We start from the raw sequence: 26,363 nt of genomic DNA, 5'->3' as shown, positions 1-26,363 counted from the left end.
GTGTGGTGGGTTGTTGGCGTAGATGAACTGACCGTGGGCTGTTGTTGTTGTGGCGTGTGGTGGGTTGTTGGCGTAGATGAACTGACCTTGGGCTGTTGTTGGCGTAGATGAACTGACCTTGGGCTGTTGTTGATGTGGTGTGTGGTGGGTTGTTGGGGTAGATGAACTGACCTTGGGCTGTTGTTGATGTGGTGTGTGGCGTGTGGTGGGTTGTTGGGGTAGATGAACTGACCTTGGGCTGTTGTTGTTGTGGCGTGTGGTGGGTTGTTGGCGTAGATGAACTGACCTTGGGCTGTTGTTGTTGTGGCGTGTGGTGGGTTGTTGGCGTAGACGAACTGACCTTGGGCTGTTGTTGATGTGGTGTGTGGTGGGTTGTTGGGGTAGACGAACTGACCTTGGGCTGTTGTTGATGTGGTGTGTGGTGGGTTGTTGTCGTAGATGAACTGACCTTGGGCTGTTGTTGATGTGGCGTGTGGTGGGTTGTTGTCGTAGATGAACTGACCTTGGGCTGTTGTTGATGTGGCGTGTGGTGGGTTGTTGTCGTAGATGAACTGACCTTGGGCTGTTGTTGATGTGGCGTGTGGTGGGTTGTTGTCGTAGATGAACTGACCTTGGGCTGTTGTTGATGTGGTGTGTGGTGGGTTGTTGTCGTAGATGAACTGACCTTGGGCTGTTGTTGATGTGGTGTGTGGTGGGTTGTTGTCGTAGATGAACTGACCTTGGGCTGTTGTTGTGGCGTGTGGTGGGTTGTTGTCGTAGATGAACTGACCTTGGGCTGTTGTTGATGTGGTGTGTGGTGGGTTGTTGGGGTAGATGAACTGACCTTGGGCTGTTGTTGATGTGGTGTGTGGTGGGTTGTTGGGGTAGACGAACTGACCTTGGGCTGTTGTTGATGTGGTGTGTGGTGGGTTGTTGGGGTAGATGAACTGACCTTGGGCTGTTGTTGTGGTGTGTGGTGGGTTGTTGGGGTAGATGAACTGACCTTGGGCTGTTGTTGATGTGGTGTGTGGTGGGTTGTTGGCGTAGATGAACTGACCTTGGGCTGTTGTTGATGTGGTGTGTGGTGGGTGGTTGGCGTAGATGAACTGACCGTGGGCTGTTGTTGTTGTGGCGTGTGGCGGGTTGTTGGCGTAGATGAACTGACCGTGGGCTGTTGTTGTTGTGGCGTGTGGTGGGTTGTTGGCGTAGATGAACTGACCTTGGGCTGTTGTTGTGGCGTGTGGTGGTGGTGTGGATGGAGCGGTGTGTGCTGGGACACGTGCAGCAGGTTGAGGGATTTACGGTGCTTGTTCATGATGGGAGTCATGGGAAGATACATGGAGGCCTCTGGAAGAAACAACACTCACCATACAGTATTTGTATTTATTATGGATCCCCATTACTTCCTGCCAAGACAGCAGCTACTCTTTCTGGGGTTTATTATGGATCCCCATTACCTCCTGCCAAGGCAGCAGCTACTCTTTCTGGGGTTTATTATGGATCCCCATTACTTCCTGCCAAGGCAGCAGCTACTCTTTCTGGGGTTTATTATGGATCCCCATTACCTCCTGCCAAGGCAGCAGCTACTCTTTCTGGGGTTTATTATGGATCCCCATTACTTCCTGCCAAGGCAGCAGCTACTCTTTCTGGGGTTTATTATGGATCCCCATTACTTCCTGCCAAGGCAGCAGCTACTCTTTCTGGGGTTTATTATGGATCCCCATTACTTCCTGCCAAGGCAGCAGCTACTCTTTCTGGGGTTTATTATGGATCCCCATTACTTCCTGCCAAGGCAGCAGCTACTCTTTCTGGGGTTTATTATGGATCCCCATTACTTCCTGCCAAGGCAGCAGCTACTCTTTCTGGGGTTTATTATGGATCCCCATTACTTCCTGCCAAGGCAGCAGCTACTCTTTCTGGGGTTTATTATGGATCCCCATTACTTCCTGCCAAGGCAGCAGCTACTCTTTCTGGGGTTTATTATGGATCCCCATTACTTCCTGCCAAGGCAGCAGCTACTCTTTCTGGGGTTTATTATGGATCCCCATTACTTCCTGCCAAGGCAGCAGCTACTCTTTCTGGGGTTTATTATGGATCCCCATTACTTCCTGCCAAGGCAGCAGCTACTCTTTCTGGGGTTTATTATGGATCCCCATTACTTCCTGCCAAGGCAGCAGCTACTCTTTCTGGGGTTTATTATGGATCCCCATTACTTCCTGCCAAGACAGCAGCTACTCTTTCTGGGGTTTATTATGGATCCCCATTACTTCCTGCCAAGGCAGCAGCTACTCTTTCTGGGGTTTATTATGGATCCCCATTACTTCCTGCCAAGGCAGCAGCTACTCTTTCTGGGGTTTATTATGGATCCCCATTACTTCCTGCCAAGGCAGCAGCTACTCTTTCTGGGGTTTATTATGGATCCCCATTACTTCCTGCCAAGGCAGCAGCTACTCTTTCTGGGGTCCAGCTAAAACAACAATACAAACAGATTTCACAACAGATTTCATAACATATTAAGTGTGTGCCCTCAGGCCCTCCTCTACTCCCACATATCTACAGAGTCCCATACAGTAGAGACCTACAGAGTCCCAACCATACAGTAGAAACCTACAGAGTCCCAACCATACAGTAGAGACCTACAGAGTCCCAACCATACAGTAGAAACCTACAGTCCCAACCATACAGTAGAAACCTACAGTCCCAACCATACAGTAGAAACCTACAGTCCCAACCATACAGTAGAAACCTACAGTCCCAACCATACAGTAGAAACCTACAGAGTCCCAACCATACAGTAGAAACCTACAGAGTCCCAACCATACAGTAGAAACCTACAGAGTCCCAACCATACAGTAGAGACCTACAGAGTCCCAACCATACAGTAGAAACCTACAGAGTCCCAACCATACAGTAGAAACCTACAGAGTCCCAACCATACAGTAGAGACCTACAGAGTCCCAACCATACAGTAGAAACCTACAGTCCCAACCATACAGTAGAAACCTACAGAGTCCCAACCATACAGTAGAAACCTACAGAGTCCCAACCATACAGTAGAAACCTACAGTCCCAACCATACAGTAGAGACCAACAGAGTCCCAACCATACAGTAGAAACCTACAGAGTCCCAACCATACAGTAGAGACCTACAGAGTCCCAACCATACAGTAGAAACCTACAGTCCCAACCATACAGTAGAAACCTACAGTCCCAACCATACAGTAGAAACCTACAGAGTCCCAACCATACAGTAGAAACCTACAGAGTCCCAACCATACAGTAGAAACCTACAGAGTCCCAACCATACAGTAGAAACCTACAGAGTCCCAACCATACAGTAGAAACCTACAGAGTCCCAACCATACAGTATAAACCAACAGAGTCCCACCCATACAGTAGAAACCTACAGAGTCCCAACCATACAGTAGAAACCTACAGAGTCCCAACCATACAGTAGAAACCAACAGAGTCCCAACCATACAGTAGAAACCTACAGAGTCCCACCCATACAGTAGAAACCTACAGAGTCCCAACCATACAGTAGAAACCAACAGAGTCCCAACCATACAGTAGAAACCTACAGAGTCCCACCCATACAGTAGAAACCTACAGAGTCCCAACCATACAGTAGAAACCAACAGAGTCCCAACCATACAGTAGAAACCTACAGAGTCCCAACCATACAGTAGAAACCTACAGAGTCCCAACCATACAGTAGAAACCTACAGAGTCCCAACCATACAGTAGAAACCTACAGAGTCCCAACCATACAGTAGAAACCTACAGAGTCCCAACCATACAGTAGAAACCTACAGAGTCCCAACCATACAGTAGAAACCTACAGAGTCCCAACCATACAGTAGAAACCAACAGAGTCCCAACCATACAGTAGAAACCAACAGAGTCCCAACCATACAGTAGAAACCTACAGAGTCCCAACCATACAGTAGAAACCTACAGAGTCCCAACCATACAGTAGAGACCAACAGAGTCCCAACCATACAGTAAAAACCGACAGAGTCCCAACCATACAGTAGAAACCTACAGAGTCCCAACCATACAGTAGAAACCTACAGAGTCCCAACCATACAGTAGAGACCAACAGAGTCCCAACCATACAGTAGAAACCAACAGAGTCCCAACCATACAGTAGAAACCTACAGAGTCCCAACCATACAGTAGAAACCTACAGAGTCCCAACCATACAGTAGAGACCAACAGAGTCCCAACCATACAGTAGAAACCTACAGAGTCCCAACCATACAGTAGAAACCTACAGAGTCCCAACCATACAGTAGAGACCAACAGAGTCCCAACCATACAGTAGAAACCTACAGAGTCCCAGTAGAGACCATCCCAACCATACAGTAGAAACCTACAGAGTCCCAACCATACAGTAGAAACCTACAGAGTCCCAACCATACAGTAGAAACCTACAGAGTCCCAACCATACAGTAGAAACCTACAGAGTCCCAACCATACAGTAGAAACCTACAGAGTCCCAACCATACAGTAGAAACCTACAGAGTCCCAACCATACAGTAGAAACCTACAGAGTCCCAACCATACAGTAGAAACCTACAGAGTCCCAACCAACAGTAGAAACCTACAGAGTCCCAACCATACAGTAGAAACCTACAGAGTCCCAACCATACAGTAGAAACCTACAGAGTCCCAACCATACAGTAGAAACCTACAGAGTCCCAACCATACAGTAGAAACCTACAGAGTCCCAACCATACAGTAGAAACCTACAGAGTCCCAACCATACAGTAGAAACCTACAGAGTCCCAACCATACAGTAGAAACCTACAGAGTCCCAACCATACAGTAGAAACCTACAGAGTCCCAACCATACAGTAGAAACCTACAGAGTCCCAACCATACAGTAGAAACCTACAGAGTCCCAACCATACAGTAGAAACCTACAGAGTCCCAACCATACAGTAGAAACCTACAGAGTCCCAACCATACAGTAGAAACCTACAGAGTCCCAACCATACAGTAGAAACCTACAGAGTACCAACCATACAGTAGAAACCTACAGAGTCCCAACTATACAGTAGAAACCTACAGAGTCCCAACCATACAGTAGAAACCAAGAGTCCCAACCATACAGTAGAAACCTACAGAGTCCCAACCATACAGTAGAAACCTACAGAGTCCCAACCATACAGTAGAAACCTACAGAGTCCCAACCATACAGTAGAAACCTACAGAGTCCCAACCATACAGTAGAAACCTACAGAGTACCAACCATACAGTAGAAACCTACAGAGTCCCAACCATACAGTAGAAACCTACAGAGTCCCAACCATACAGTAGAAACCTACAGAGTCCCAAACATACAGTAGAAACCAACAGTGTAGAAACCTACAGAGTCCCAACCATACAGTAGAAACCTACAGAGTCCCAACCATACAGTAGAAACCTACAGAGTCCCAACCATACAGTAGAAACCTACAGAGTCCCAACCATACAGTAGAGAGCTACAGAGTCCCAACCATACAGTAGAAACCTACAGAGTCCCAACCATACAGTAGAAACCTACAGAGTCCCAACCATACAGTAGAAACCAACAGAGTCCCAACCATACAGTAGAAACCTACAGAGTCCCAACCATACAGTAGAAACCTACAGAGTCCCAACCATACAGTAGAGACCAACAGAGTCCCAACCATACAGTAGAAACCTACAGAGTCCCAACCATACAGTAGAAACCTACAGAGTCCCAACCATACAGTAGAGACCAACAGAGTCCCAACCATACAGTAGAAACCTACAGAGTCCCAACCATACAGTAGAGACCTACAGAGTCCCAACCATACAGTAGAAACCTACAGAGTCCCAACCATACAGTAGAAACCTACAGAGTCCCAACCATACAGTAGAAACCTACAGAGTCCCAACCATACAGTAGAAACCTACAGAGTCCCAACCATACAGTAGAAACCAACAGAGTCCCAACCATACAGTAGAAACCTACAGAGTCCCAACCATACAGTAGAAACCTACAGAGTCCCAACCAAACAGTAGAAACCTACAGAGTCCCAACCATACAGTAAAAACCGACAGAGTCCCAACCATACAGTAGAAACCTACAGAGTCCCAACCATACAGTAGAAACCTACAGAGTCCCAACCATACAGTAGAAACCTACAGAGTCCCAACCATACAGTAGAAACCTACAGAGTCCCAACCATACAGTAGAAACCTACAGAGTCCCAACCATACAGTAGAAACCTACAGAGTCCCACCCATACAGTAGAAACCTACAGAGTCCCAACCATACAGTAGAAACCTACAGAGTCCCAACCATACAGTAGAAACCTACAGAGTCCCAACCATACAGTAGAAACCTACAGAGTCCCAACCAAACAGTAGAAACCTACAGAGTCCCAACCATACAGTAGAAACCTACAGAGTCCCAACCATACAGTAGAAACCTACAGAGTCCCAACCATACAGTAGAAACCTACAGAGTCCCAACCATACAGTAGAAACCTACAGAGTCCCAACCATACAGTAGAAACCAACAGAGTCCCAACCATACAGTAGAAACCTACAGAGTCCCAACCATACAGTAGAAACCTACAGAGTCCCAACCATACAGTAGAGACCAACAGAGTCCCAACCATACAGTAAAAACCGACAGAGTCCCAACCATACAGTAGAAACCTACAGAGTCCCAACCATACAGTAGAAACCTACAGAGTCCCAACCATACAGTAGAGACCAACAGAGTCCCAACCATACAGTAGAAACCAACAGAGTCCCAACCATACAGTAGAAACCTACAGAGTCCCAACCATACAGTAGAAACCTACAGAGTCCCAACCATACAGTAGAGACCAACAGAGTCCCAACCATACAGTAGAAACCTACAGAGTCCCAACCATACAGTAGAAACCTACAGAGTCCCAACCATACAGTAGAGACCAACAGAGTCCCAACCATACAGTAGAAACCTACAGAGTCCCAACCATACAGTAGAGACCTACAGAGTCCCAACCATACAGTAGAAACCTACAGAGTCCCAACCATACAGTAGAAACCTACAGAGTCCCAACCATACAGTAGAAACCTACAGAGTCCCAACCATACAGTAGAAACCAACAGAGTCCCAACCATACAGTAGAAACCTACAGAGTCCCAACCATACAGTAGAAACCTACAGAGTCCCAACCAAACAGTAGAAACCTACATAGTCCCAACCATACAGTAAAAACCGACAGAGTCCCAACCATACAGTAGAAACCTACAGAGTCCCAACCATACAGTAGAAACCTACAGAGTCCCAACCATACAGTAGAAACCTACAGAGTCCCAACCATACAGTAGAAACCTACAGAGTCCCAACCATACAGTAGAAACCTACAGAGTCCCAACCATACAGTAGAAACCTACAGAGTCCCAACCATACAGTAGAAACCTACAGAGTCCCAACCATACAGTAGAAACCTACAGAGTACCAACCATACAGTAGAAACCTACAGAGTCCCAACCATACAGTAGAAACCTACAGAGTCCCAACCATACAGTAGAAACCAAGAGTCCCAACCATACAGTAGAAACCTACAGAGTCCCAACCATACAGTAGAAACCTACAGAGTCCCAACCATACAGTAGAAACCTACAGAGTCCCAACCATACAGTAGAAACCTACAGAGTCCCAACCATACAGTAGAAACCTACAGAGTACCAACCATACAGTAGAAACCTACAGAGTCCCAACCATACAGTAGAAACCTACAGAGTCCCAACCATACAGTAGAAACCTACAGAGTCCCAAACATACAGTAGAAACCAACAGTGTAGAAACCTACAGAGTCCCAACCATACAGTAGAAACCTACAGAGTCCCAACCATACAGTAGAAACCTACAGAGTCCCAACCATACAGTAGAAACCTACAGAGTCCCAACCATACAGTAGAGAGCTACAGAGTCCCAACCATACAGTAGAAACCTACAGAGTCCCAACCATACAGTAGAAACCTACAGAGTCCCAACCAAACAGTAGAAACCTACAGAGTCCCAACCATACAGTAAAAACCTACAGAGTCCCAACCAAACAGTAGAAACCTACAGAGTCCCAACCATACAGTAGAAACCTACAGAGTCCCAACCATACAGTAGAGACCAACAGAGTCCCAACCATACAGTAGAGACCTACAGAGTCCCAACCATACAGTAGAGACCAACAGAGTCCCAACCATACAGTAGAGACCTACAGAGTCCCAACCAAACAGTAGAAACCTACAGAGTCCCAAACATACAGTAGAGACCAACAGAGTCCCAACCAAACAGTAGAAACCTACAGAGTCCCAACCATACAGTAGAGACCAACAGAGTCCCAACCATACAGTAGAGACCAACAGAGTCCCAACCATACAGTAGAAACCTACAGTCCCAACCATACAGTAGAAACCAACAGAGTCCCAACCATACAGTATAAACCTACAGAGTCCCAACCAAACAGTAGAAACCTACAGAGTCCCAACCATACAGTAGAAACCTACAGAGTGTAGAAACCAACAGATTCCCAACCATACAGTAGAAACCTACAGAGTCCCAACCATACAGTAGAGACCAACAGAGTCCCAACCATACAGTATAAACCTACAGTCCCAACCATACAGTAGAAACCTACAGAGTCCCACCCATACAGTAGAAACCAACAGAGTCCCAAGCATACAGTAGAAACCAACAGAGTCCCAAGCATACAGTAGAAACCTACAGTCCCAACCATACAGTAGAAACCAACAGAGTCCCAACCATACAGTAGAAACCTACAGAGTCCCAACCATACAGTAGAAACCTACAGAGTCCCAACCATACAGTAGAAACCTACATAGTCCCACCCATACAGTAGAAACCAACAGAGTCCCAACCATACAGTAGAAACCTACAGAGTCCCAACCATACAGTAGAAACCTACATAGTCCCACCCATACAGTAGAAACCAACAGAGTCCCAACCATACAGTAGAAACCTACAGAGTCCCAACCATACAGTATAAACCAACAGAGTCCCAACCATACAGTAGAAACCAACAGAGTCCCATACATAACCCTAAACCTAATACTTGATGAATAAACAAACAGTAAATGTGATGATAACTTACTGGGCATGTTGAGGCCTTGGACCTGGGCCATGAAGGAGAGGATGTCTCTGGTGGTGTGTTCAGCACTAAACACGTGGTGCTGCCCCCTCTGGATGGGAGGGAGATGACACTTGGTGGCTGTGCTCTGCATCAGCTGGCTGAGGTAGTGGTCAAACATGTCCTTGGAGCTGCCTGGAGGGGGGCGGGAGTTAAATGTAGACTCAGCAATATGATATTACATACCGCAAGCACAAACATGCAAACACAAATACACACCAATGACCTATACAGACATAAACACAAACACAAATACAAACACACACCAATAACCTATACAGACATAAACACACACAGCACACCACGGCTGACGTACCTGAGGGGACATAACTTTCTTCTTCGTCTTCCTCATCTTCTTCATTGTCCAGCAGGTCGTCATCGGTGTCTCCGTCGAGGAAGCTGAGCTCTGTGTGGAACGAGGTAGTCTGGAAGCTGGAGATGTTTGCCATCTGAACCCTGCAAAAAAAACACACAAGATGGAATGGAACCAAATCGGACATCACTGAAACTGTCACAACCAGGTGATGTAGTGACATAAATAGTGGAGCCTAGTATTTCCTTCTGTAAATATCCAGAGATCTCTCTTAAGATGAGTGACCTTAGAAATGGAAGAGAGTCAGTCTGACCTTGCCCCTCCGAAATATCCATCGTGCAGCTTCCTCAGAGTGGACAGAATACACGGGTCGATGCTCTCACCATCATCCACTGGAAACAACAAGGGAAACATGATCAATCAATAAACCTTGTTTGTCCCATACAGAATGTAGTTTCCCAGCAAGAGTCAGTTTCCTGGACACAGATTCATCCTTGAAATCCCATTTTATTTATTTATTTAAATTTTTACATTTTAATTTTTATGGCAAGTCAGTTAAGAACAAATTCTTATTTTCAATGACGGCCTAGGAACAGTGGCTTAACTGCCTGTTCAGGGGCAGAATGACAGATTGGTACCTTGTCAGCTCGGGATTTGAACTTGCAACCTTCCAGTTACTAGCCCAACGCTCTAACCACTAGGCTACCCTGCCGCCCCATTTAAATAAATGTTTAGTCCAGAAGTAACACAAACAACACAGAATGATTACCCAGCATGCTGTGTGTGATGGGGAATGGGAGGGGTATTTACCCAGCATTCTGTGTGTGATGGGGAAGGTGTAGTTATTTATCCAGCATGCTGTGTGTGATGGGGAAGGAGTAGTTATTTACCCAGCATGCTGTGCATGCCTGGGAAGGGGAGGGCATTTACCCAGCATGCTGTGTGTGACGGGGAAGGGGAGGGTATTTACCCAGCATGCTGTGTGTGACGGGGAAGGGAAGGGTATTTACCCAGCATGCTGTGTATGACGGTGATAGAGGAATTTTTAATTCCCTTATGTTTTATTGCCAAAACCAATTAAATTCGCACTCATTTCTAATTCATGATAAGTTGTAAGTTTATCATTTGCATGAATTAGCAAGAGACCAGTCTTAAAAAACAAGTTCAGCATTTATTCTTGATGAGTACTGACCCAAAATACAAAGAACATTACATTTTAAATCTGAAGAAGACATAAAATGACGTCATCAGTTACACCCCCTCTCCCAGTCTTACAATGGCGTAGTATTCGGTCCTGGAGATAGTTTCACTCCCCTCATAAACTACATTCTAACCTGCCTAAAGGATATACTTCTCTCTGCTAATGGAATCCAACCAAAACATTCTTATCTGTTTGAAGTACTATCTTATCTCTGCTTTAAAATTTCCCAGGAGACACAGACACAATTAATTTCTGCTTACATTTTCAGTAACAGTACAATTAAGAACCCATACTTTTCAAATCATAACATAATAGTATTAGCATGAATGGTTCTAATCATTAAAGTATACATAATTGATCATCTAAACTATATTTTCCTCTATCAGACGGGGAAGGGGAGAGTATTTACCCAGCATGCTGTGTGTGATGGGGAAGGGGAGGGTATTTACCCAGCATGCTGTGTGTGATGGGGAAAGTCAGGGTAGGGCGTCCGGTCATTCTCCAGGAGGAGGAGAGATAGGACAGCTCCGTCCTTAGCATCTCCACTATCATCTGGTTGTCCAGAGCCAGGTAGAAGTGATGCTGGTCCAGGAACTAAAGGAGAGGAGAGACAGTGAGGTGGTTGTCCAGAGCCAGATAGAAGTGATGCTGGTCCAGGAACTAAAGGAGAGGAGAGACAGTGAGGTGGTTGTCTAGAGCCAGATAGAAGTGATGCTGGTCCAGGAACTAAAGGAGAGAGATGGCCAACACTACTGCTCCAGCCCAAACACACCTGATTCAGGCCTATACAAACACACCTGATTCAGGCCTATACAAACACACCTGATTCAGCCCTACACAAACACACCTGATTCAGTCCTACACAAACACACCTGATTCAGTCCTACACAAACACACCTGATTCAGCCCTACACAAACACACCTGAATCAGGCCTATACAAACACACCTGATTCAGCCCTACACAAACACACCTGATTCAGTCCTATACAAACACACCTGATTCAGCCCTACACAATCACACCTGATTCAGCCCTACACAAACACACCCGATTCAGCCCTACACAAACACACCCGATTCAGCTAATCAAGGTAGAATCAGGGGCCGTATTCAAATATATATACACTGAGGTCACCCGACCTCAACCCAATAGAGATGGATTGGGATGAGTTGGACCGCATAATGAAGGTAAAGCAGCCACCAAGTGCTCAGCATATGTGGGAACTCCTTCAAGACTGTTGGAAAAGCATTCCAGGTGAAGCTGGTTGAGAGAATGCCAAGACTGTTCAAAGCTGTCATTAAGGCAAAGGGCAGCTACTTTTAAGAATTTCAAATATAAAATAAATTTAGATTTGTTTAACACTTTTTTGGTTACTACATGATTCCATATGTTATAGTTTTGATGTCTTCACTATTCTACAATGTAGAAAATAGTACAAGTAAAGACAACTCCTTGAATGAGTCGGTGTGTCCATACTTTTGATTGTTGTGATTACCAGCTGAGATCAACTTTCATGACTTGATTTTACTCCTGGCTCAGAGTTTGTCTGGGCAGTATCTTAACATCATCCTAAAACCTACTGTGAGCTGGGAGTAAAAAAAGAAAAAAAGGTCTTAAAACAGGTTTTAACCAGATTCCTGCTTTGTGGACACAGCCCTAGAGGTGCTAGATTAGGACTTAACAAACAAGAGCATTTAGGGAGATAGGACTTCTACTGTCTTAAGGTAATAATGTCACCTGAGGGGTGAATGTGTAGGTACGGTTCCGGATCTCGTAGAATTTCGAAGTTCCCAGAACTCCAATGTGCCTGTATGGCCTCCCGCTCAGATTCAACTTCTTGCAGTTTCCTGTGAAACAAATCATTAGCTATGTAGTTCTTACGAAGGCTCTACGAAGGCTCTACGAAGGCTCTACGAATCCTTTCTAAGTAGTTGTAACTGTACCCAGTTTGACATAGACGTGGCTGAGGATGCGAGCAGGCATGACCCTGATGGGCTGGACCTCAGCGATGGTCTGGACCTCTATTTCATCGTTCTTCAGCAGCTCCTGGATCTCCTTCGACTCCGCTAACACACACACTGCCAATGTGTACACACAATGTGTACACACACACACACACACACACACACACACACACACACACACACACACACACACACACACACACACACACACACACACACACACACACACACACACACACACACACACACACACACACACACACACACACACACACACACACACACACACACACACACACTCAAAAGGGAAAGGAAACTCTCTCAGATAGGCAGCCCTGACCACGGAGCAAACGATCTTAAACAAAACGAGTGAATTAAATAACAAGTCTAGAACTGTATATTACTTCTCCAGTTAAAGGATGTCAAATGTCTTCCAGCCTGCATGAGAGGACATTAGACATGCTGCAAACCTTGTACAACTACGTCCGGCTTGAAATTGGTGGAGAATCGCCTGTTGAGAGGGTCGATCTCTCCAGTGGCGAGGAATCCCTTGGAGGAACAGACGGAGAGAGAGAGAGAGAACTAAAGCACCAACCAACACCTCACTGTGGTGAGACAGAGACTGAATCACTATTATAAGACGACAGAAGGTTTGTACCTCGGCCAGCAGAGAACCAACGATGTAGAGGGACTGTCCCCACATGTGAGGTAACTGACCCATAGCCACTCTGTCCACGGAGTGAGGGTTCCCGTACTCTTCCTCCATCTGGGGGGGAAACACCACACAGTTACGGTCTTCCTCACTTAGTTGAAGGGGATGTTGTTACTTATCAGGATTCAGAAAGGGAGCAAGTGTAACCTGTTACCTCTCCGCATGCCCATATCGGCACAAGGAGTAAAGCCGACGTGCCCTAAAGAAAGACCGATTTCCAATTTACACACGGACGATAAAGTTGTATTCAAAAGGGTCATGGTGATACCTTTTCAGGTGGGACAGCGTAGAGCTCAGGCATCAGGCGGATCCCGGGCTTCCCTCTGATCAGGACTTCTCCCAGCGCATCTCTGTACTCCTGCACCTGGAGACAGGAAGCAGGAAAGGACATGTTCATCATACAGTCACATGACCTGGGGTGGTCTGGCGGTCTGACATATAGCTCGGTGACGTCGCCCGCTCTCAGACCTACAGGTAGCTGTTTTCCTTGCTCTGAAACGGACACAGCTTTTGTGGAGTGACCGGTAACGATGCTTCGTGGGTGACAGGTGTGGATGTACTCAGAGGGTCTCAGGGTGGAACTTAGGTCGGGACGAGGAGAGGGACGGAACCAGCACGGCCACACACACCTGTACTAGGTCTCCGTTGAAGATGCCGTCCAGAATGAGGTAGGTCCAGAACACTGGCCATTCACATTCTATATTCTCAAACAGTTTGAGTTCAGCCGGGTCGTAGTGGAGACGGGACGGGTCCTGAGAGAGACATACAGACAGACACGGAAATATTACACCCAATGTCTCATCTAAAAGAACACGGCTAATCCTTAAACGAGAGTTCAAGGAAAACCCCACTAAAAGACTATCTTTTGGTATTTCTTTCCCATTAGTTCACTGTTAATACAGTCCCAAAATGTTTTGTTTGTCAGCAGTCAAGTTTTCAAGATATTGGACTTTTAAGAAGTAGATGCAATAGATGCAAAACGCATCATCTTTATGTGATGCAAAACGCATCATGATGATGTCATGACGATGTGACAAGTGACACTTTGTGGACGAATGACAAAAATACCAACAGATTTTACGTGTATTTTTCCTTTAAGTTCTACTGTTTAATCTGTAACCACGTTTACATCATGACAGCTGTGATGGAAACAGGACGTGTTGCTGTCATTTTATAAATGCCAACAGGTCATTTCTTTGTTCAACATGGCGGCACCTTTTTGTGTGAGTAAAATGTACTCTGCAGGAAATGGAGGTGGAAACGCCTTTATGTACATACGTATATTGACATAATAACCATCATATGGAAGTAAACTTGGTGTCAGGATGACATGTTGTGTGGTCCTCCCACCACGACTCGGGAAAGCATGCAGTTTATTAGGCTACAGATGAAATAAGTTATGATGAACTTCACAGGGTGGTGAAAGTGGTGATGAGCTTGATGCTCCTTTCCAATAAATATCCAGGGTCTGATTCTGGTGACATGATGGTCGATGCTTGGCTGCCGTTTTGACAAATAACAATATTTTCACTCTTAATCAATAATAATGTCATCATGTAGACGAGCCGACACACACTGTATCTGCCTGCTGTTGGCTACAGCGCAGATTCAAGACCATTGGATGAAAATCGAGTTTATTTCACACTGTGAGGAGAAAAACATAGAAATCTGTACAGTACCTCTCTTGGGCATCTGTATCCATCTCTGATGAAACGGCAGCAGCCATAGCGTCCCTGGGGAAGGGAACGGAGTCATTTAGATACCTCATTCTAGAGCACCATTAAGCCTAGCCAATGGAGGTTTCTCATTGACATCCTTTCACCGTCCCGGACGAGGCTTAATCTGAGTCTGGGAATCAACTAGCCCATATAGTGTGTCTGTGGTCCAGTCTAGACAGGATCCTATCTACCTGTAGCCTGGACATGTTCTCACTGTATCTGTGGTCCAGTCTAGACAGGATCCTATCTACCTGTAGCCTGGACATGATCTCACTGTATCTGTGGTCCAGTCTAGACAAGATCCTATCTACCTGTAGCCTGGACATGATCTCACTGTATCTGTGGTCCAGTCTAGACAGGCTCCTATCTACCTGTAGCCTGGACACGATCTCACTGTATCTGTGGTCCAGACTAGACAGGATCCTATCTACCTGTAGCCTGGACATGATCTCACTGTATCTGTGGTCCAGTCTAGACAGGATCCTATCTACCTGTAGCCTGGACATGATCTCACTGTATCTGTGGTCCAGTCTAGACAGGCTCCTATCTACCTGTAGCCTGGACATGATCTCACTGTATCTGTGGTCCAGTCTAGACAGGATCCTATCTACCTGTAGCCTGGACATGATCTCACTGTATCTGTGGTCCAGTCTAGACAGGATCCTATCTACCTGTAGCCTGGACATGATCTCACTGTATCTGTGGTCCAGTCTAGACAGGCTCCTATCTACCTGTAGCCTGGATATGATCTCACTGTATCTGTGGTCCAGACTAGACAGGATCCTATCTACCTGTAGCCTGGATATGATCTCACTGTATCTGTGGTCCAGACTAGACAGGATCCTATCTACCTGTAGCCTGGACATGATCTCACTGTATCTGTGGTCCAGACTAGACAGGATCCTATCTACCTGTAGCCTGGATATGATCTCACTGTATCTGTGGTCCAGTCTAGACAGGATCCTATCTACCTGTAGCCTGGATATGATCTCACTGTATCTGTGGTCCAGTCTAGACAGGATCCTATCTACCTGTAGCCTGGACATGATCTCACTGTATCTGTGGTCCAGCTTAGACAGGATCCTATCTACCTGTAGCCTGGACATGATCTCACTGTATCTGTGGTCCAGCTTAGACAGGATCCTATCTACCTGTAGCCTGGACATGATCTCACTGTATCTGTGGTCCAGTCTAGACAGGATCCTATCTACCTGTAGCCTGGATATGATCTCAGTCTTAGTGATGGTGACCAGGTCTGCATCCTCCACAGCGAAGGCAGGGAAGGAGATGATTGACAGGAGACCAGCATCGATCTCTTTAGAGGTGGAGGCTCGTGGCAGCATGGAGCACAGGATAGCCTGGAGAGGTCAAATACAAACGGGTCAGTTTCTGACAGATGGCCATTCTGACACCACCGGCCAGGAGACATCATTAAAGCTGACTGACAATGGTCAGTTTCATACATATAATTTTAAGGTTTACAAAATAATCTGATTAAACCAGACTGCACACTGCCCTCACCAGGCTAGAGAAGATTAAACCAGACTGCACACTGCCCTCACCAGGCTAGAGAAGATTAAACCAGACTGGACACTGCCCTCACCAGGCTAGAGAAGATTAAACCAGACTGCACACTGCCCTCACCAGGCTAGAGAAGATTAAACCAGACTGGACACTGCCCTCACCAGGCTAGAGAAGATTAAACCAGACTGGACACTGCCCTCACCAGGCTAGAGAAGATTAAACCAGACTGGACACCGCCCTCACCAGGCTAGAGAAGATTAAACCAGACTGGACACTGCCCTCACCAGGCTAGAGAAGATTAAACCAGACTGCACACTGCCCTCACCAGGCTAGAGAAGATTAAACCAGACTGGACACTGCCCTCACCAGGCTAGAGAAGATTAAACCAGACTGCACACTGCCCTCACCAGGCTAGAGAAGATTAAACCAGACTGGACACCGCCCTCACCAGGCTAGAGAAGATTAAACCAGACTGCACACTGCCCTCACCAGGCTAGAGAAGATTAAACCAGACTGGACACTGCCCTCATCAGGCTAGAGAAGATTAAACCAGACTGGACACTGCCCTCACCAGACTAGAGAAGATAGGACATGTTTATCACAGTACCTGGCAATGCTCCACCTCGTCCGGCAAAACGTGAATGACAGACTTGGGTCCTCCATGAGCCCCAAAGAGGTCCAGCTCATCAATGGCCTCCAATGCAGCCTGAACATAAAACCCAACATGTTGTTGTTTTAGGAGTTTAGATATAGTAGCTGTGTTGCGATAAGAGGACTGTTATGAGTCTAGATATGGTAGTTAAGATACGATTGGAGACGTAAAAGGAGACGATGTATTATCATTGTTACATATAGGACAAGCATTACATCTAAAGCGTCAGTACCTTGGCCATCCCCACAGAGCTGGCGTTCAGTTCTGGGATCCCCTGATTGGTCTTGTCCCCTCGCTCCCACATTCCATAATCCTGCACAGAGAGAGAGAGAGAGAGAGAGACACACCCAGTTACCATGACAACCAGGTTTAAAATCATACTATTTGAAGACCTTAATTTGAACCTAAATATAATTTTATTTGACCTAATCCAATATATACTGTATATACAGTATATTCTATATATTTACACAAATAGTCATCAGTAGGACGTATGCCCTCTGTTTTAACTCCTTACGTCTCAGAAACAAACAACGTTGACAGGGAGATTCTGGACTATCTGCTTATTCTGGTTGGTGAAGTCGCTAACTAAAACACATTATCCTGGATGGGAAACGTATTCTGGTCAGTGAAGTCGCTAACTAAAACACATTCTCCTGGATGGGGAGATTCACATTCTCCTGGATGGGAACGTATTCTGGTTGGTGAAGTCGCTAACCAAGACACATTCTCCTGGATGGGGAACGGGTGAAGTCGCTAACTAAGACACATTCTCCTGGATGGGAAACGTATTCTGGTCAGTGAAGTCGCTAACTAAGACACATTCTCCTGGATGGGGAACGTATTCTGGTCAGTGAAGTCGCTAACTAAGACACATTCTCCTGGATAGGAAACGTATTCTGGTCAGTGAAGTCGCTAACTAAGACACATTCTCCTGGATTGGGAACGTATTCTGGTTAGTGAAGTCGCTAACTAAGACACATTCTCCTGGATGGGAAACGTATTCTGGTCAGTGAAGTCGCTAACTAAGACACATTCTCCTGGATGGGGAACGTATTCTGGTCAGTGAAGTCGCTAACCAAGACACATTCTCCTGGATGGGGAACGTATTCTGGTCAGTGAAGTCGCTAACTAAGACACATTCTCCTGGATGGGAAACGTATTCTGGTCAGTGAAGTCGCTAACTAAGACACATTCTCCTGGATGGGAAACGTATTCTGGTCAGTGAAGTCGCTAACCACGACACATTCTCCTGGATGAGAAATGTCAGTTGTTGACCAGTTGAACCGTTTATTTTTCAGTACCATGTCAGCTCTCTGTTGACATTATGTTAATTAAATACTCTGTTGACATTATGTTAATAATTATGACATTATGTTACTGAATTATGTTAAGTAGTTTTCACCTGTTAGTTTATAATTATCTGTTGTAGCTGACCACACAGGCCTTTGACCTGTTGGCGCTTTTAAGCTAAAAAAATATGTTCCCATGTTGACCAATGAAATGTATTGAAAGTTATTCTACCAACCAATCAGAAAGTTCACTGTGTGAGATTTTACAATATACTGTATGAGCCATGTAAAAAGTATTGTTTGGTAAGGTGTTCCTTATAGCACGACCCTTCTATAGTCTCCACTACCTCTACTGATATTCCTATTGATCTTCAGTATAGTATTGCTTCTCTCTCCACTACCTCTACTGATATTCCTATTGATCTTCAGTATAGTATTGCTTCTCTCTCCACTACCTCTACTGATATTCCTATTGATCTTCAGTATAGTATTGCTTCTCTCTCCACTACCTCTACTGATATTCCTATTGATCTTCAGTATAGTATTGCTTCTCTCTCCACTACCTCTACTGATATTCCTATTGATCTTCAGTATAGTATTGCTTCTCTCTCCACTACCTCTACTGATATTCCTATTGATCTTCAGTATAGTATTGCTTCTCTCTCCATTACCTCTACTGATATTCCTATTGATCTTCAGTATAGTATTGCTTCTCTCTCCACTACCTCTACTGATATTCCTATTGATCTTCAGTATAGTATTGCTTCTCTCTCCACTACCTCTACTGATATTCCTATTGATCTTCAGTATAGTATTGACTCTCTCCACTACCTCTACTGATATTCCTATTGATCTTCAGTATAGTATTGCTTCTCTCTCCACTACCTCTACTGATATTCCTATTGATCTTCAGTATAGTATTGCTTCTCTCTCCACTACCTCTACTGATATTCCTATTGATCTTCAGTATAGTATTGCTTCTCTCTCCATTACCTCTACTGATATTCCTATTGATCTTCAGTATAGTAGCTTCTCTCTCCATTACCTCTACTGATATTCCTATTGATCTTCAGTATAGTATTGCTTCTCTCTCCACTACCTCTACTGATATTCCTATTGATCTTCAGTATAGTATTGCTTCTCTCTCCATTACTGTTCAGACTTCTATTACTTCCTGCTAAGTCGTATGCTAGTGAGGTTAGAAGAAGAGAGACCTCGCTCAAACAGACCTTGAACATTACCTACCGCAACTTTATAAGCAGCCTCAATGTAGAAGACCAGGTTCTGGATAAAAGCCACTTCATGCAGGGTTGATATGACAGAAGACCTGGAGAAGACCAGACAGTGATAAAGAACAACGCCAGCCGGTATACAGTCAAGTTATTTCACAATGACATGATCCACCACACACACACACACACACACACACACACACACACACACACACACACACACACACACACACACACACACACACACACACACACACACACACACACACACACACACACACACACACACACAGACACACACACAGACACACAGACACACACACACACACACACACACACACACACACACACACACACACACACACACACACACACACACACACACACACACACACACACACACACACACACACACACACACACACACACACACACACGGTACCTGAGGCAGTCATCTGAGCCAAAACCAGCAGGTACAGAGAGGTGGCATCAACCTGCAGGTGTCCCCACTGATCGTCCCCCACCACGGTAGCACAGGTGGGGGTGTGGTACTTGGCGTGCAGACAGTCCTTAGGGCTCTGAGTGTGTTTAAACTTCTCCACCTTGGCCACCTGTAGTCAGACACACTGACATGCTCAGAAAAGGCTGTTACACAGCCAGACCAAGGGAGAAACACATACAGAAATGCTCCCACAGCGTAGTGCATTGTTGCCCTTATGCCATATACTAGTGACTGTGTTGTTACATGGTAGAAGGAATGGGACAGTAACCACGGTAACCCACCTGTCGCATCATACACTGGAGCAGCCCTTGCATCAGCTTGACAACACTCTGTAGAATAATACAAATATAGATATTTACCACACCTTACAGGGATCGGTAACTCCTGCTTTCCCAAGTTTATCTATTCAGGACTCCAAGGACTGAAATATGCCAATCTCTGCCTGTGGCCTACAACATAGATCATAGGACAACATGCATGGAACACACTAACATGTTTCGGGAAAGGAATGTCTTGTTTTGACACAGTGTGGTCATGAGGTCAGGTCCTTGCAGTCAAGGACTACTCAGACCCCCTTTCCAACACAGATCACACAGTACAGTAAGTATGGGGAACACAACACAGATCACACAGTACAGTAAGTATGGAGGACACAACACAGACCACACAGTACAGTAAGTATGGGACACACAACAAAGATCACACAGTACAGTAAGTATGGAGGACACACAACACAGATCACACAGTACAGTAAGTATGGAGGACACACAACACAGATCACACAGTACAGTAAGTATGGAGGACACACAACACAGATCACACAGTACAGTAAGTATGGGGGACACACAACACAGATCACACAGTACAGTAAGTATGGAGGACACACAACACAGATCACACAGTACAGTAAGTACAGTAAGGAGGACACACAACACAGATCACACAGTACAGTAAGTATGGAGGACACACAACACAGATCACACAGTACAGTAAGTATGGAGGACACAACACAGATCACACAGTACAGTAAGTATGGAGGACACAACACTATTTTGACATGCTGTGAGATGGGAGCCAGCCAGTCACCTGCTCCAGTTCGTAGGCCTTGGCCTTGTCCTCATCCCGGTCAGCGTTCTTCCTGTAAGCCATCCCCAGACCCCACACCGCCAGGATGCTGTAGACATTGTCACGCACCCAGGCATCTGGCAGCTGGACACTGCAGGGCAACAGGCCTGTTACTGGGTTCTGGAGACACACACAGGTTAGACAGGCAGGTTAGACAGGCAGGTAGATAGATATCTATCTAAGTCTGGGCTCTGGCTGGGCCACTCAAGGACATTCACAGACTTGTCCCGAAACCACTCCTACTGTACATTGTCTTGGCTGTGTACTTAGGGTCGTTGTCCTGTTGCAGGGTGAACCCTCAACCCAGTCTCAGGTCATGAGAGCTCTGGAGCAGGTTTTCATCAAGAATCTCTCTGTACTTTGCTCTGTTCATCTTTCCCTTAATCCTGACTAGTCTCCCAGTCCCGGCCGCTGATGAACATCCCCACAGCATGATGCTGCCACCACCACACTTCACCGGAGGGATGGTGCCAGGTTTCCTCCAGATGTGACTCTTGGCATTCAGGCCAAATCTTGGTTTCATAAAATCAAATCAAATTGTATGTCACATGTGCCAAATATAACAGGTGTAGACTTTACAGTGAAATGATTACTTACAAGCTCTTAACCAACGATGCTTTAAGAATCATTTTTTTAAAAGTGTTAAGCGAAAAATAGACAAGTTTAAAAAAAAAAGGAAATAAAAGTAACAAATAATTAAAACAGCAGCAGTAGAATAACAAGCAAGGCTTTATACAGAGGGTACCGGTACAGAGTTAATGTGGAGGCTTTATACAGAGGGTACCAGTACAGACTTAATGTGGAGGCTTTATATACAGGGGGTACCGGTACAGAGTTAATGTGGAGGCTTTATACAGAGGGTACCAGTACAGACTTAATGTGGAGGCTTTATATACAGGGGGTACCGGTACAGAGTTAATGTGGAGGCTTTATACAGAGGGTACCAGTACAGAGTTAATGTGGAGGCTTTATACAGGGGGTACCAGTACAGAGTTAATGTGGAGGCTTTATACAGGGGGTACCAGTACAGAGTTAATGTGGAGGCTTTATACAGGGGGTACCAGTACAGAGTTAATGTGGAGGCTTTATACAGGGGGTACCAGTACAGAGTTAATGTGGAGGCTTTATATACAGGGGGTACCGGTACAGAGTTAATGTGGAGGCTTTATACAGGGGGTACCAGTACAGAGTTAATGTGGAGGCTTTATACAGGGGTACCGGTACAGAGTCAATGTGGAGGCTTTATACAGGGGTACCGGTACAGAGTTAATGTGGAGGCTTTATACAGGGGTACCGGTACAGACTTAATGTGGAGGCTTTATACAGGGGTACCAGTACAGAGTTAATGTGGAGGCTTTATACAGGGGGTACCGGTACAGAGTTAATGTGGAGGCTTTATACAGGGGGTACCAGTACAGAGTTAATGTGTGGGGGCACCGGTTAGTTGAGGTAATATGTACATGTAGGTAGAGTTAAAGTGACTATGCATAGATAATAAACAGAGAGTAGCAGCAGCGTAAAAAAGGGGTCTGGGTAGCCAGAGAATCTTGTTTCTCATGGTCCTTTAGGTGCATTTTAGCAAACTCCAAGCGGGCTGCCATGTGCTTTTTACTGAGGAGGGGCTTCCGTCTGGCCACTCTACCATAAAGGCCTGATTGATGGAGTGCTGCAGAAGGTTATCCCATCTCCACAGAGGAACTCTGAAGCTCTGTCAGACTGACCATTGGGTTCTTGGTTCCCTCCCTGACCAAGGCCCTTCTACCCTGATGGCTCAGTTTGGCCAGGCGGCCAGCTCTCTACTTCTTTCCTTTAAGAAGGATAGAGGCCACTATGTTCTTGGGGCCCTTCAAAGCTGCAGAAATGTTTTGGTACACTTCCCCAGATCTGTGCCTCGACACAATCCTGTCTCGGAGCTCTACGGACAATTCCTTCGACCTCGCGGCTTGGTTTTTGCTCTGACATGCACCGTCGACTGTGGGACCTTATATAGACAGGTGTGTGCCTTTCCAAATCGTGTCATAACAATTTAATTTACCACAGGTGAACTCCAATCAAGTTGTAAAGAACAGCTCAAGGATGATCAATGGAAACAGGATGCACCTGAGCTCAATTTTAAGTCTCATAGCAAAGTGTCTGAAAACTTATGTAAATAAGGTATTTTTGTTTTTAAAAACCTGTTTTCGCTTTGTTATTATGGGGTATGATGTGTAGATTGATGAGGGGAAAAAATATATTTAAAATAAGGCTGTAACATAGAAAAATGTGGAATAAGTTAAGGGGTCTGAATAGTTTCCAAATGCACTGTAGCTGGCCACTAGAGATATATATATATATATATATATATATATATATATATATATATATATATATATATATATATATATATATGCCACCCCCGTGCTTCATGGTTGGAATGGTATTCTTCGGCTTGCAAGCCTCCCCAATTTTCCTCAAAACATATCAATGGTCATTATGGCCAAACAGTTCTATTTTTCAAAAAAAAGTACCATCTTTGTGTCCATGTGCAGTTGCAAACCGTAGTCTGGCTTTTTTTATGTTGGTGTTGGAGCAGTGGCTTCTTCCTTGCTGAGCGGCCTTTCAGGTTATGTCAATATAGGACTTGTTTTACTGTGGATATAGATGCTTTTGTACCTGTTTCCTCAGCATCTTCACAGGGTTTTTGCTGTTGTTCTGGGATTGATTTGCACTTTTCGCACCAAATTATGTTCATCTCTAGGAGACAGAATACGTCTCCTTCCTGAGCGGTATGATGGCTGACTGGTCCCATGGTGTTTATACTTGCGTACTATTGTTTGTACAGATGAACATGGTACCTTCAGGCTTTTGGAAATTGCTCCCAAGGATGAACCAGACTTGTGGAGGTCTACAATTGTTTTTCTGAGGTTTTTCTGATTTCTTTATATTTTCCCATGATGTCAAGCAAAGTATGAAGGTAGGCCTTGAAATACATCCACAGGTACACCTCCAACTGACTCAAATTATGTCAATTAGCTTCTAAAGCCATTACATTTTCTTACTGACTTGCCTAGTTAAATAAAGCTAAAAAAAGAAGGTCCCTAAGCAAGCTGGTCCTGGGGCTCTGTTCACAAACAGACCCCACAGAGCCCCAGGACAGCAACACAATTAGACCCAACAAAATCATGACAAAACAAAAAAGATAATTACTTGACACATTGGAAAGAATTAACAAAAAACAGAGCAGACTAGATTGCTATTTGGCCCTAAACAGAGAGTACACAGTGGCAGAATACCTGACCACTGTGACAGACATGGCTCTCAAGAGAAGACAGGCTATGGGCACACTGCCCACAAAATGAGATGGAAGTGCAGCTCAGTTTCCTAACCTCCTGCCCAATGTATGACCATATTAGACACATATTTTTCTCAGATTACACAGAACCAGAAAGAATTTGAAAACAAATCCAATATCTATTGGGTGAAATACCACAGTGTGACATCACAGCAGCAAGATGTGTGACCTGTTGCCACAAGAAAAGGGCATCCAGTGAAAAACAAACACCATTGTAAATACAACCCATATTTATGTTGATTTATTTTCCCTTTTGTACATCGTTACAACACTGTATAAAGACATAATATGCCATTTGAAATGTCTTTATTCTTTTGGAACATTTGTGAGTGTAATGTTTACTGTTCATTTTTTATTTCACTTTAGTTTATCATATGTTTCCCATGCCAATATAGCCCCTTAAATTGAAATTGAATTGAGAGAGAGAGAGAGAGAGAGAGAGAGAGAGAGAGAGAGAGAGAGAGAGAGAGAGAGAGAGAGAGAGAGAGAGAGAGAGAGAGAGAGAGAGAGAGAGAGAGAAAGACTGTTGACTGACCTCAAGTAGAGTAGATAAGACAAATACTTTCTATGTTCTCTCTCTATTTTAAGTTGACCTTTGTCCAAGCTTTTATTTATTTTAGGGAGTCCGCGCCAGGACAGTTTGCCCATTTAAAAACAGAGAGCTATTGACTCTAGGCTTTCTAAGGATAAGTAACAGACATTTAGCCTACTGTGGGGATTTTACTGAGGTATCAATATCATTAGACCTATTGTGCATGACTTCTTTCATTGCAAATGGTAACTGTACGAATGTTATTCGCATGACATAACGTGACATTATGTCTGGCAGTGGTACGTGATATAATGAAACATACCTGGTGACATAGAATAGTCTCATGAACGAGCCTGGCGAATCCATCGAGCTTCACACCTGAGTTACTGCGGCTCCGCATGTTGCCGTCTCTATCTGTCAATGTGAAATGATGACAGACAGGTAGTTAGAGCAGGATCATTTATAGTAGGGTACAGTAGTCGTGGGTCCTGACTACATTTGAAGCGTTCGCAATAGTAAAAGTACTGCCGTATGCTGTAATCAAATAACATTACTGTGTATAGAAAGTCACCTACCTTGAACCCATCAGTTATTGTGCAATGCATAAATATCGCTGTTGACAGCTTTGCAGTAGCAGCTAACAATTCCACATCCATTCAACGCATTTCATAAAACTCCTAGTTGCTCCAGCGCAGTAGCATCAGTGTCAAAATATGACCGAATACTTCACGTCGCAGAGGTGTTTTTAGCTCAACATACACCATTCCTTCACATGTAACAGATTACTGCTTCTCTCTCGGTCTCTCAATGTGCCTCTCCTCTTCCTGATGTGGACAGAATGTCCGGTATACAGTTGCCATAAAGGGGGCGCTAGAGCAGCCAACGTAGAGAAGATGAGTTGGTTATTACATATATGAATTATTGTTAGAATCTGTTATGTTTTTTTAACATAACATAGATCTCGATTTAAACCAACAAACGGTGCCTGGTTTGTTTTCGGCTTTGCTTTCTATTTTACTTCGTGTGGTCTTTGTATCACCTCGGCATCATTCTGTTCAATCTAATATTTTTATATTTTCAGAATACTTTGATTGATACCAGTGCGACCCCACCTTGTCCATTTAC

The 26,363-nt window shown here is 44.8% G+C and overlaps 1 protein-coding gene across 1 annotated transcript in view; it reads right to left on the bottom strand.

Moving 5' to 3' along the window:
- Window positions 1–26,236, bottom strand: part of LOC124018976 (phosphorylase b kinase regulatory subunit alpha, liver isoform-like) — a 42,318-nt gene extending 16,082 nt beyond the window's left edge. Inside the window, exons 1-21 of the mRNA XM_046334306.1 lie at window positions 25,814–26,236; window positions 25,561–25,652; window positions 21,337–21,495; window positions 20,532–20,579; window positions 20,184–20,359; window positions 19,762–19,843; window positions 17,457–17,537; window positions 17,180–17,278; window positions 16,260–16,406; window positions 15,010–15,063; window positions 13,960–14,082; window positions 13,599–13,694; window positions 13,277–13,384; window positions 13,089–13,167; window positions 12,598–12,732; window positions 12,392–12,501; window positions 11,104–11,248; window positions 9,767–9,845; window positions 9,457–9,596; window positions 9,105–9,275; window positions 1,199–1,326 (exon numbers count right to left, since the gene is read on the bottom strand). Of these exons, the coding sequence (XP_046190262.1) occupies window positions 1,199–1,326; window positions 9,105–9,275; window positions 9,457–9,596; window positions 9,767–9,845; window positions 11,104–11,248; window positions 12,392–12,501; window positions 12,598–12,732; window positions 13,089–13,167; window positions 13,277–13,384; window positions 13,599–13,694; window positions 13,960–14,082; window positions 15,010–15,063; window positions 16,260–16,406; window positions 17,180–17,278; window positions 17,457–17,537; window positions 19,762–19,843; window positions 20,184–20,359; window positions 20,532–20,579; window positions 21,337–21,495; window positions 25,561–25,638 (2,238 nt within the window). The 5' untranslated portion in view covers window positions 25,639–25,652; window positions 25,814–26,236. The remainder of the gene's footprint in view (window positions 1–1,198; window positions 1,327–9,104; window positions 9,276–9,456; window positions 9,597–9,766; window positions 9,846–11,103; window positions 11,249–12,391; window positions 12,502–12,597; window positions 12,733–13,088; window positions 13,168–13,276; window positions 13,385–13,598; window positions 13,695–13,959; window positions 14,083–15,009; window positions 15,064–16,259; window positions 16,407–17,179; window positions 17,279–17,456; window positions 17,538–19,761; window positions 19,844–20,183; window positions 20,360–20,531; window positions 20,580–21,336; window positions 21,496–25,560; window positions 25,653–25,813) is intronic.
- Between the last annotated feature and the right edge of the window lie 127 nt (window positions 26,237–26,363).

Source organism: Oncorhynchus gorbuscha, unplaced genomic scaffold, assembly GCF_021184085.1.
Source record: "Oncorhynchus gorbuscha isolate QuinsamMale2020 ecotype Even-year unplaced genomic scaffold, OgorEven_v1.0 Un_scaffold_592, whole genome shotgun sequence".
NCBI classification, from domain to species: Eukaryota; Metazoa; Chordata; class Actinopteri; order Salmoniformes; family Salmonidae; genus Oncorhynchus; species Oncorhynchus gorbuscha.
Note: the sequence above shows the minus strand (reverse complement) of the source record. Positions and strands in the feature narration are given on the sequence as shown.